This window comes from Melanotaenia boesemani, chromosome 18, assembly GCF_017639745.1.
Source record: "Melanotaenia boesemani isolate fMelBoe1 chromosome 18, fMelBoe1.pri, whole genome shotgun sequence".
NCBI classification, from domain to species: Eukaryota; Metazoa; Chordata; class Actinopteri; order Atheriniformes; family Melanotaeniidae; genus Melanotaenia; species Melanotaenia boesemani.
The window spans coordinates 21578959-21591743 of NC_055699.1; the positions used below are offsets into that span (position 1 = coordinate 21578959).

At 38.1% G+C, this 12785-nt stretch overlaps 2 protein-coding genes across 2 annotated transcripts in view; one reads left to right on the top strand and one right to left on the bottom strand.

The window, feature by feature from the left end:
- LOC121628730 (NACHT, LRR and PYD domains-containing protein 12-like) overlaps positions 1 to 12785 on the top strand; it is a 354419-nt gene that overhangs the window by 320729 nt on the left and 20905 nt on the right. The window lies entirely within an intron of this gene.
- Positions 1 to 12785, bottom strand: part of LOC121628724 (NACHT, LRR and PYD domains-containing protein 12-like) — a 2607341-nt gene that overhangs the window by 93487 nt on the left and 2501069 nt on the right. Inside the window, exons 29-32 of the mRNA XM_041967976.1 lie at positions 10040 to 10213; positions 9669 to 9842; positions 5795 to 5965; positions 3250 to 3420 (exon numbers count right to left, since the gene is read on the bottom strand). Of these exons, the coding sequence (XP_041823910.1) occupies positions 3250 to 3420; positions 5795 to 5965; positions 9669 to 9842; positions 10040 to 10213 (690 nt within the window). The remainder of the gene's footprint in view (positions 1 to 3249; positions 3421 to 5794; positions 5966 to 9668; positions 9843 to 10039; positions 10214 to 12785) is intronic.

Genomic DNA, 12785 nt, shown 5'->3' on the forward strand with positions numbered 1-12785 from the left:
GTGAGGATACACCAGTGTATCAACACAAAACCAGGACTTTACCAAAGCAGTGAACTAAAGGAAATGAAGACTCACCAAACAAAAGATCTCAAAAGAAAACACAAGAACAGGAAACACAGATCATGGCAGCGACATGTTGGTCTCTTCATTTGATTGAATTAAAGTCAAGATTTGATGAAATGAGTTGGTTTTCCTTAACTAGGCTGTTATTTATTATGAAATGGCTCAAATTAATTTGTAAGTAAAGTGCTCTGAGACGACCTTGTTGTGAATTGATGGTATACAAATAAAGCTAAACTGAATTTAACTGAATCATTTTCTGATTATGACTATTATCCTGTGCTATAAAAGCAGAATCAGACAATCTAAACAAATTATCTCTGTGGTCAAATCTAGCTTCTTTCATTCACGGCTCTTGAGCAGGGTAAAATCTTATGTCCTATTCAAAGAGAGTTATTCATGTTTTTATCACCTGCCGTCTACATTATTGTAACTCTCTCTATTTTGGGATTGATCAGTCGTTGCGCCGTCGTTTACAAACTGTTCAGAACTCAGCAGCTCGTCTTCTTACATGGAGAAAACGACGTGAGCATATCACTCCGGTGCTGCTTCACTTCACTGGCTTCCCGTACAGTACAGGATCCAGTTCAAGATTTTATTACTTGTTTTTAAAAGTCACACCACCACCTTATTTATCAGAGCTTATAATCATTCACAGTCCTGTCAGAGCACTGAGATCAACTAACCAGCTGCTCTTAAAAGTTCCTAGAAGCAGGTTAAGAGGCAGAGGTGACCGAGCTTTTTCTGTCGCTGCTCCCAGACTCTGGAACATTCTGTGTTATGGTTCCTGTCTGTCTCCCCTGTGTATATGTGTCTCCTGATTATCCTAGTGTGTGTGTGTGCGTCTGGCTCCCTCTGTCTGTCTTGTGCGTCATGTCTGTTTCCGACCTGGAGTGTTGCAGCAGCAATCATCTCACCTGGGCAGATCATCACACCTGAACCTCATCTTCTCATCACCACCACAGTATTTAACCAACGGACCTTTCTTCACTCCTCGCCGGATCCTCCAGTTACCCATCTGGTATATCGTGGCCTCTCTAGTTTCTCTGTTTAAACACAATTCATGTTTCTTAATGTTAGTCTTCCTTCTAGACTCCTGGTGTCTGGATTCTGCCCGTCCTGTCTGCCTGCCGATCTTCTGGATTGTTTCACTCATCCCGGTCCACTCCCTTGTCACTGGCTCCAACCAAGCTCACGTCTGGTCCTACCTGCTTGCCCGCCTGTCCAGTCAACAGCACTCCACTGTGGTCCTCAGATCCAGAACGCGGAACATCTTGCACATTTCCAGTCTTCATTAAAACCCTTTCTTTAACTCATCTGCCTCAGTCTCCTGGATTCTCAGTGTCTGCACCGTGGGGTTCAGAAACCAACACCTGTCTGACCCGCCGTAACATTCTGCCTTTTAACATGAGATCAGTGCAGAGCGTTGAGCATTTTAAATCATTATTAAAAACACACATTTTCTCACTGGCTTTTCCTCCAGCTTAAACATTCTCATTGAGTTTTATTGTATTCATGTTCTCATGTGTTTTGTGTCACTTTAATGTAATTTTTATATTATTTATTCATGTATTTTCAGATATATCTGTTTATTAATTTTATTTTAACGATGGCTTAGGTATTTTATCTACTTTGCTTTGTACAGCACTTCATCTGAGATTGTTTTTAAATGTGCTTCATAAATAAAATTGACTTAACCAGGAGATCAGAGGAAATAAAATTTGTGTTTTAATTCAGTTCTGCTGCAATTATTGTAAATAATAATAACAACAACAATAATAATAATAATGAAAGGATGTTTAAAGAAGAGATATAAAAGTGGAAACTGACTCTGTTGACCTGATCTCAAGCAGCTCATTCCAGAGTTTAGAGGCTTTGACCACAAAAGCTCTGTTTTATATGGATGTGAAAGGTCTGATAAATAGGAGGGTGAATGACCATGGAGGGCTTTAAAAGTCAACAGTAAAATCCTAAAATCAATTCTAAAATATTCTAAAACATAAGTTTGTCTGACTGTCAGCTGATCTTATTTTACTATAGAAAATAGTTCATATGAAAAAGTGGAATTTAAAGAAAGATCTGAATCTGAAACAAAAAATATTTTACATTAAAACTGAAAAGATTTCTGCTGCATTTCTTTTCATTTTTAATTCATTTTTTTGTTTTCAAAATTCAATATAAAAACTTGATTCATCAACTTCTATTCCTGAAGACTGAAATATTTTTCAGACAAACAAACATTGTGGTTGTGATTCAGCTCCATATTTCTTATCTGCTGTTTCTCAACCTACATTCACACACAAGCTCTTCACACCAACTCTGTGCTGTGAATAAATAAAGCAGAAGAAACAAACACAGCAGGTAAACAGAACAGCATTTATCTCCAGTGATGGAGCATCCCTGCCTCTCTCCTTCATGGCTGTTCAGTAATCATCCTTTGTGTCTGTGTTTGGATCACCTGCACAGGGTCGTAGCAGTTCACCTTCTCAGCTTCTCTTTGGCTGCAGAGCTATGAAACACTGACTCTGCTCCACATTTTCACACATTTCTCACCTGATGGAAAGCTGCTCACACACTCTCACAACTTCCTTCCATCCACTGTTACCTAGCAACAAGTTAGGTCATAGCTTAACTTTATTTCATTTCATCAATCATGTTATTTTTCTTCAGATAAATTCTTCTTTGTATTTTACTTAAATCCACTTAACAGGAATATCTGTTTCAGTCTGAACTGACCTTGTGTAACAGAGATCATTTTAATGAAATGAAAATCAACTGAGAATGATTTCTGTTAAATTATCAGTGTGATGAGGTTTTTGGGTGGAATATGTCGTTATTAATGCATGTGAGTGAAGATAACTGCTGCTGGGATGAAAAGTGTTTTCTAATCAAGTCAAAGATGCTTCATTTCTATCAGTGATGGTGGAGAGTTGCTTCATATCAGCTGATTAATTATTACTTGATCATTATTTCATCCAGAGATATTCACTAATGCTCAACGTCTAGAAGCATCAGTCAGTGATTATATATTTGTTTCTGTCTGACAGAATCAAAGTCTTTTACTTTTATTTAATAAATCATCATTTCATGAACTAAACCACTGAAGAAGAAAACAGACTTTATGTTGAAGACCAGAACAACTTTTACATGGTATTAATCTCAATAAACAAATAAAACATGGTGTCTGACCTCAGAGTCTCCAGTCTGCAGTGTGGACTCTCCAGAAATCCACAAAGATCTTTAACAGCAGACATCATGTAGTTGTTGCTCAGGTCCAGTTCTATCAGATGGGATGGGTTGGACTTCAGAGCTGAGGTCAGTGAAGCCCAGCTGATCTCTGACAACCTGCAGCTCTGCAATCTGAATAAAGAATAAAAGCTGTGAGCTGAAGCCAACAGGATGCAGATTAAAACAGTCAAACAGAAGCAGAGAAGAAGAGTTCTCATTAATATTAATGACAACATGCTGCAGCTTCAATAAAGACGTAGTGACTTCAATCAGAGTGAGTTCTCTCACCGACAGACATGACTCTGATTCTACCGGCTGAACTGGATGAAAAAAAGACTCCAGAGTCTGATAATGGTGACAGGACACACACACTGAAACACATGTTTCCAACACTGCAGATGTGAGCGACAGCAGATTGTCAGCTTGGTGTAAACGGCCTGTTAATGAAACCAAACACTGGACTAATTAGCACATCAGTCCAGATGTTGGTGATCAAAGCTGTTTCTGGATGGAGATGAACTGGGTCACAATGTTTCTTTACATAGAAACTCAAACTAAAAGTCAAGTTTGCATCTTTGAAAAAAACTAAGTTTAAAATAAAAACAAATGCAGCAAAACTTCATTTCAGTTAATTTCAGTTTGAGATATTTTTATAAACATGTTTTACTTTAAATCTAAATTGTTAAATTTTTGTTTTCATATTTTAGATTTTTTTTTCTTCCACTTTCAGATTTTCTGTTTTCAGATTCAGATTTTTATTTTCACTTTAAACTTTTGTCTCTGATCTGAGCTGTAGGACGTCATCTGACAGAGGTGTTGAATCCTGAGTGACAGAATAACAGAGGAGGATGAAGGGACTCCCCCTATAATGCTGCCTTCAGGAAACCTGGGAATTACAATGATTTCTTTCATCCTTCCTTTATTCAAATGACTGGGAGTGAAAACAAGCAACAGCAGTGATAAAGTTGTGTTATTTCACATGTTTCAGTCAGCACTCGCTACAAATCACAGCATCATAGAGATAAACAAGGATCTGACAATGAAGGAATGAAAGCTGCTTCTAGAAATACTGGGCCAGGTAACCACTAACCTAACACAGGTGTGGAACAAGCAGAAAAGGAGACGTGAGACTCATTTTATCTCATTTCAGCCTCCTTGTCTCCTCTCTCCTCTGTCCTGCCTTTAATGATGGAGGAGAAAGGAGGCTCCAGCAGGAGCTATAAGTGAGGATACACCAGTGTATCAACACAAAACCAGGACTTTACCAAAGCAGTGAACTAAAGGAAATGAAGACTCACCAAACAAAAGATCTCAAAAGAAAACACAAGAACAGAGACCTGTACTACAAAGACAGATGTTCTCTTATCAGGGTAACTTCAGGGTTAATTCTGGGTTTTCTGTACAACAAAGCTGGTTTATTTCTGACATGGATAAATCACCATGGTAACTTACGCTAAACAGTTAACCTGCTCTGGAGCAGATTATGTTTTGGATAAGAGATCAAAAGGGAGTACTTCCATGTAAAGCTGGATTCATAATTATTTAAGTGTTTAATAATGAAAAATATTCCAATACGCAATTCCTTGTTAATACTGAATTTTAAAATGTGTAATTATAAAACATTTTGCAATTTGATTTAGTTTTGCATGGATAAATTGTATTTCTAAATTATATTAAGCAATTTATATGTATTTTTATTTAGTTTTTATTATGATTTAGCATCATATATCAGCATATGTTCCTTTTCTAAACATTCCTTTACACAAATACTAATGATTACAGAAAATAACATGAATAGATAGAATTAGGTGAAAACATTAAAAAACAAAAACAAACATAATCAAAAACATAAAACATAACAGCAACGGCATCGAGAAAAGTATCATTTTCTTCAATTCATATCTTCTCATTGGTGAAAATGAAATCTGGCCTTAGTGGTATAACATTATTAATCCATGTTGTCCAGTAAGAAGAGAATAACTCCAGCTTGAAGTTGACGAGGACTGAAGTCTTTTCCATACTGTAAATGTTAACTGTGATGTCCATCCATTCATTCAGAGTCGGGCTTTCTTGTGAGACCCATTTCCTGGTGATTGCTTTTTTAGCTGTTAAATTATTAGTGTGATGAGGTTTTTGGGTGTAATATGTCGTTATTAATACATGTGAGTGACGATAACTGCTGCTGGGATGAAAAGTGTTTTCTAATCAAGTCAAAGATGCTTCATTTCTATCAGTCATGGTGGAAAGTTGCTTCATATCAGCTGATTAATTATTACTTGATCATTATTTCATCCAGAGATATTCACTAATGCTCAACGTCTAGAAGCATCAGTCAGTGATTATATATTTGTTTCTGTCTGACAGAATCAAAGTCTTTTGCTTTTATTTAATAAATCATCATTTCATGAACTAAACCACTGAAGAAGAAAACAGACTTTACGTTGAAGACCAGAACAACTTTTACATGGTATTAATCTCAATAAACAAATAAAACATGGTGTCTGACCTCAGAGTCTCCAGTCTGCAGTGTGGACTCTCCAGAAATCCACAAAGATCTTTAACAGCAGACGTCATGTTGTTGTCGCTCAGGTCCAGTTCTATCAGATGGGATGGGTTGGACTTCAGAGCTGAGGTCAGTGAAGCACAGCTGATCTCTAACAAACTGCAGCTCTTCAATCTGAATAAAGAATAAAAGCTGTGAGCTGAAGTCAAGAGGATTCAGGTTAAAACAGTCAAACAGAAGCAGAAATGCTACAATAAATAGAAAAAAAACAGTGACCAACAACTGGTGTTTCATCTTCTGACTCAGCATAGTGGAAATGCTTCGGATGCACTGTTGCCAATTCCTCAATAAGGAAAGTAGCTATTAGCTGTCCTAAAAGTCCTAGAAGTCGCTAAATTACATCATCATCTGATCAGCAAAACATAATTAAATTAAATTCTTCAGTCAATATTTTCTTTGGTTTTTAGTTTAATTTTATTAAGTGTATTTTCTTTTAATTGGGAGTTTGCAACTTGTCAAAACACTTATATTTATATCCACACTCCTAATTAACAGACCTAAGCCAGCGTGGGATCAGCCAGCAGCAGCTTTGTACGTTTCATTTTCAGCCTGGTCATGAAACAGAGCTGATCTCCTGCTCTGAATGCAGCTGTGGGAGGACCAAGCCTTAATGCTTTAGGATGGGGGAAGAGTCTGCGCAGCAACCACTCCTCACTGATAAGAGTTAACTACGTTCATTTACGTCAGTTTCCAAAAGTCTCCAATAATACCAGAAAAAGTTGCTTAAAAAAAAGTCGCTAGAGGGGAGTGACAACTAAATATCTAAATATAGAGACAAAGTCGCTAAGTTGGCAACACTGAGTACCACAGAGTAAGGCCCAATCCCATTTCTCTTTGTTACCCCTTCACCTTGCCACTTGCCCCTTAAAAGCGGAGCTAGAAGAGGAAGGGCTGAAAGTCAACCCCTACGAACTGGGACACCCCTTAAATAATCATATACATCATCAGAAGTCACTAAAGAACATTTTACACTGGAACTGGAAGAAATTTTAAATAAAACAAAAACAATAACTAGAATGGACTCTCAGTCTCATTAACAATGAATGAAAACCAAACACAACCAAAAACAATAAGTATGATAGATAATAAAGTCTCTGTTCTATAAACAAAATTGGCTTTCAAAAAATATATTAAAACATATTAAACATGGGGCTCAGACAGGGAAAACTGGCAAAACTGCCTGTTGTATTTAAAAAACTAGGAAAAGATATATTGTGCATCGTTGCTGTTTATGAAGCTGAAATATCTCCCTCATCACTGCGTGTCAGACTGATCTATGAGCAGTGAGTGAACCACGCTGCTGCAATGCTGCGTCTTTTTGACATATACGCCGGGACACCGGCCCAAAGGTAATGCGGCCCATTGAGAAGCCTCTTAAACGTCTCGATTAGCCGGCATTGCTCTTGATGTGTATTTCAGCGTGAGAAATCGGAGGTTTAGCGTGAGAGCATAAGAAGCCACTCAAATGTGTGAGTATCACGTTGGAAGCTCTGTAAAACAAATGCAGCATACCAGCTTGTACAGGTTAGTGGTTCACCACAGTCTCGCGCTGCAACATGCTGCTGTCAAGAATGACACGAGACAGATCACTCCGCAAGAAACGAGAGCGTTCAGTCGACATACTCCATAGTGAAACCTGTTGTCATACACAGTCTATGGTGAAGTAAGACAGAAAAAAAACTAATGAAAATGATCGCGGCTGGCAAACTTGTCGCGCTCATTGTTTCCTATTCGTGCTATTTATTGACTTATTGCTTATCGCAACAGCCCTTATAGGATGTAATGTAGAACTTGTTGTAAATATTTTATTCTTCAGTATCATTCTAAGCATTTATCTTATATTTTTACTTTTATCATTTACTCTATTTTCATTTACTCATAGCAGTTTAATTAGGGATTGTTTTAAGCTGTTTTATGAGCTTTGCAGAATACACAGCATAGTATAGAGAAGAGCAGAGCAGAGCAGAGAAGCTTGAAACAGAGTGGAAAATTACTAGAGGGAGACTTAACATAGTAGCAGAAAACTACTGGCACAGGGTGAATGGAGAGACACCAGCTGTGTACGTGACTGAGATGCAATGCAGGCAGAACAAGCGTGTTTTGCAGATTTCACCTTGACCAGCAGCGGGAGTGGAAAGGAGGAATCCGAAGGAGGAACTGAGAAGACTGAGCAAAGCTCTGCAAAAATACACATTCACATAAACTGGTACAAACATGCACACACATAGTCTCATGCATTGTAACAGTATAAAAGAGGAGGATTACTAAGATAGGCAGGTCTTTCTGGCTGAACCTGAGGATTCTGCACTTCATGTACTAGAGATCAAGCAGCTAAGGCTAAGGGCTGACCTCCTCTTAAGAGATATGTAACTTTTAATCTTCTGGGAAACAAAGAATTGTCAATTCTACTCAAACTCTCTGGTGTTTGTGTCTCCCTATTTCAACTGGATTTTTGAACACAATATTCCTTCTGATTAATATTACAGGTTTTGGAAAATTTTAACACCAATAAACTTTGGGGAGAAATTAAAATTTGTTGTGTGCAGGCATACTCTTTTTCTGTGTGGCTTTTTTTTGTAAGTGTGTGTTTCCCTGCACCTCAAGATAGCGTGATGTGCGTAGAAAAAGTTTCTCATATAGAACGGGAAATTTTTTATACCACTCCGTTTGAAGTGTGCCTCTGAAAAATCTTCGTTTGAAGGGGTATATAGCCCTACCACTTACCCCTACCCTCTGTCCTAAGAAATTGGGAGGCCTCTACCCCTACACACGAACATGCAAAACGGAGGGGTAGGGCTAAGTGGTAGGGCAAAGGGTGAAATGGGATTCAGCCTTAGTCTTTCCTCTCTTATCAACAATGTCGTCTGCTTTCTTTTCGCTTGTGGAAGCTTGTTCAGTCACGTTTGCATTACAGTCATGAGCACTCATTTTGTAGCTGAAACTTGTCACGTTGGAGCTTAGCCTAGCCTAGCCTTCTACCTCACACTGAGCACAGCCAACTAATTAGAGATGTGACGTTCATGAACGAATCGATTCTTTTGAACGACTCTTTTAAATGAACGATGGGAACCGATTCACAGCTGTGAGCCGTTCATTTGTGAGCCATTCTTTTTATATACAATTTTTTGACACTGCCTTCATCAAATCAAATCAAACTTTATTTATAAAGCGCTTTTCATGCCATAGGCAACACAAAGTTCTTCACATGATTAAAAACATTTATGCATATCTCAGTTCATATCTCTGTTCAATAAAACAAGCATTAACACATACATCAAAGTAGAATAAGAACACTCAATGAAATCTTTCACACAGTCACACGCACGGCAACCATGAGGGTTTTATTTTTTTATTATCAAGATGCAGAAACTTTGGTTTCATGAAAGTATGAAAACTATTGAAGAGTAAAAAAGTACAGCTACTCTGCTTAAAGCTGCTTTCTACAATCTAATCTGCTATGTTTGTAGAAAACTTTAAAAACAACACTGTCAACCAAAGTGCTGTACACAACAAAGCTAACACATATAACTATGTTATTATTATTATTGTCATCTAACTAAATCAGATTATCAGACAGTAGTGGGGAATATTGGCTCAATAACTGATCAAAATGTTAATACTGGTTGATAGACTCAATGTTTTGTTAATAATAATATAAACTTTAAGGTTGAGCTAAACTGTAAATGGATTAATTAACTGAAGAAGAAAATATTCCTCAGTGTGGTTCAGTATAACATCAGCCTTACGTCTACAGTTTAGTTTCAATACAACTTTTCATGTGATATTAATTAAAGCACACAAGTAAAATGTGTCTGACCTCAGAGTCTCCAGTCTGCAGTTTGGACTCTCCAGAAAAACACAGAGCTGCTTCACATCAGAATCCTTCAGTGTCTCGTTACTGAGGTCCAGTTCTGTCAGATCTGTGGGGGCTGTCTTCAGAGCTGAGGCCAGAGACTCACAGCTGATCTCTGACAAATTCAGGTGATCAAACCTACATGAAGAAATAAATGTACATATAAGAAAACTTGTACATGAAATGTAATCAGACGTTTTCACTTCAATAAAAATGTTTGACAACATTAAAGTTGTTTAATGTGTTGTTGTTCAATGTAATCAACAAAAAATATAGATGAGGATAAATTGGGTTGTATTGTTAATAAAAATTACAGCAACAGTCAGTAAAATTACCTCAAAGTCTCCAGTCTATTGTTTGGATTCTCCACCAGATCAAACAGCTCCTTCACATCTGATTCCAGCAGGTTGTTGTATCTCAGGTCCAGTTCTGTCAGATGGGATGGGTTGGACCTCAGAGCTGACACCAGGAAAGCCAAACTGATCTCTGACAACCTGCAGTACTGCAACCTGAATAAAGAATAAAAGCTGTGAGCTGAAGCCAACAGGATGCAGGTTAAAACAGTCAAACAGAAGCAGATAAGAAGAGCAATCAAATAATAAATAAAAGCAATTAGAGTGAGGAGCTATAAGTGAGGATACGCCAGTGTATCAACACAAAACCAGGACTTTACCAAAGCAGTGAACTAAAGGAAATGAAGACTCACCAAACAGATGAAAGAAATGAATGCTTTCTAAAGAACATGACAACATTTTTTTATGTTTTCAGAAGAAATATGTATTCAGAAGTATGTTTTTGTACTTGTTCCAAAGTCCTTTTAGCTCCACTAGGGTTTTATCTGAAGTAATGAGGTTAATAATAGCTAAGAGTTACACATAGAAGAAGTGTGGAGCCATAAATGTATGGAACACCAATTACTGCTACTGTCATCATTCCAACACAAAGCACACTCACACTGGGTGCTGAGCCTCCAAAGTATGGGGGCATTTTTCAATCTTTAATCAAGAGCGTAATTGTTTGATTTGAGAGCAAGATTTCTGGTTTTAACGCTCAAATATCATCTTGTTATCTCAAAACTCTGATCTCACACTCAGAAAGTCCCCTCATGCTTTCAAATATATTTTTCTTCCTTTCAAAACTCTGCGCTCAGACTTGGTCTCTTTCCTTCACACTCAGACACTTTCTCTGCTCTCAAAACTTCTGCTCATGGATATTTTTCTCTCTTGGGTTGCAGAAAGAGCTGTCTGTCAAACCTCCTCCAGCCAATAGAGTACGAGATAATTCAAGCAAATAGTCCTCACCTTCTTCAGGGGTCATTTGAGCGTGAAAACCAGAAATCTTGCTCTCAAAGCAAACAATTACGCTTTTGATTTATGAAAGAAAAATACCCCCATACTAAAGAAGTGAATGGAAAATATAAAGGAAAGGAGGAAACTCTCTGTCTGAAACGTCTGTGCTGTAATAAAGTTAAATTCAGTGAGCAGAGTGCTGTCCGTTTATATTGTCCCATGAATAAATTTGATATAAATTTGTGAATTTACGTATTGAAGGAGTGGGCAATTTTCTGCCAGCAATCCTTCCTAGTTGTTGCTATGGTAACAGTATTGCTTTGGGTCCAGATGATGTGTGTGTGTTTAAATTCTTCACATTTCTGAAGAATAATTGTCTGCTCTGCCATGGTGAAGTAGCTGCTCTGCAGGGATTCTCCATGTCTGTGATTGGTCAGATGCTGCAAACTCCACCCCTTTTGAGTCAGCACGCACTGATCTAGATGGAAAACCCTGAGTTGAATTACCTAGTTAGTAAATACCATCGTGGTTCTGCTTATTTAGATCCCAAATGTCTGGGTAAGTTAACCCAGGTAACAGAGAGATATCTAGGATATGTTAATAACGCTTCATCGTACAGGCCTCTGGTCACATAAACCATGACACTGACATGTTGGTGTTTAATATAGACAACATGCTGCTGCTTTAGTAAAGATGTAGTGACTTCAGCTCTTAAACTCTGCAGCTCCACCAGAGGCTCCATCCATACAAACTCATGCTGTGCAGCCAAATTGTTCAAGTTTTAAAGAAAATAAACATGTCAGGATGAATTTAGAAGGAACGGGAAACCTTTCTAAATATAAAAAATGTTTTTACATGGGTCTTAACAGCAGTTTCTAGAAGTAAATTACTCACCTGTCATGTTTTCACAGCTTTATGACTCAGTGAAATTTTTGTTTTCTTGTGTAACAAAGGTGATATGTCCTTAATTTTATGTTTGAAATACCACCAAATCCTGATTGAACTAGAAAATCCTCCCTTTCCTTTTGTTCAGAATATGTTCGGTAGTTTGTTTCTGCTCCGGTGTACTGTCCCTTTAAGACGTCGCTGTTTGATGACGTTAGGGCCGCGCCGTTCTCAGCCTGCGTGGCAGTGCTTTCAGTCCGCGCTTTGCTGTCTGAGAGAAGGTACGGTGCATTTTTCTGCTCATAGTTAATTGAGTATTTCTGTAATTTTATCCATGCAAATTGACTGTCTAGGATTATTAACTCTTCTGAAGCACTTGACATGCAGTTTTGTGGTGTTTGGTTGTACAAGATTGTAGCAATCCCACGTACTGTACAGCTACAGGGTCTCCTTATGTGTTCACTAGCAGGAGGCTGTCGACCATCCTGTATGAAGCAAGCTGCATGTCACAGCTCATTTCTGTTTTATTTGTACAGCTAGTAAAGAGCAACCAGCAACGTGGTCCAGCGTGGTCTTATTCATCATCACGCATATGAACACAACGCAGACTACATAAAGAGTCACGGGTGTGGACTCAGTGAGGAACTGAACTGAGAGGACCGTAGACACACCCGTTACACTTGGATTCTCTTTTTACAATGTTTTTAATCTGTAGAATAAAGAAACTCAGCAGTAAACGATGTTTAAAAATCAGTATAGAAAAGCTACAACAGCTCCAATGAACTGACCTCAGAGTCTCCAGTCGACAGTTTGGACTCTCCAGTCCATCACACAGCTTCTTAACTCCTGAATCTTTCAGCCTGATGTTACTGAGGTCTACCTCTGTCAGATGGGAGGGGTTGGACTT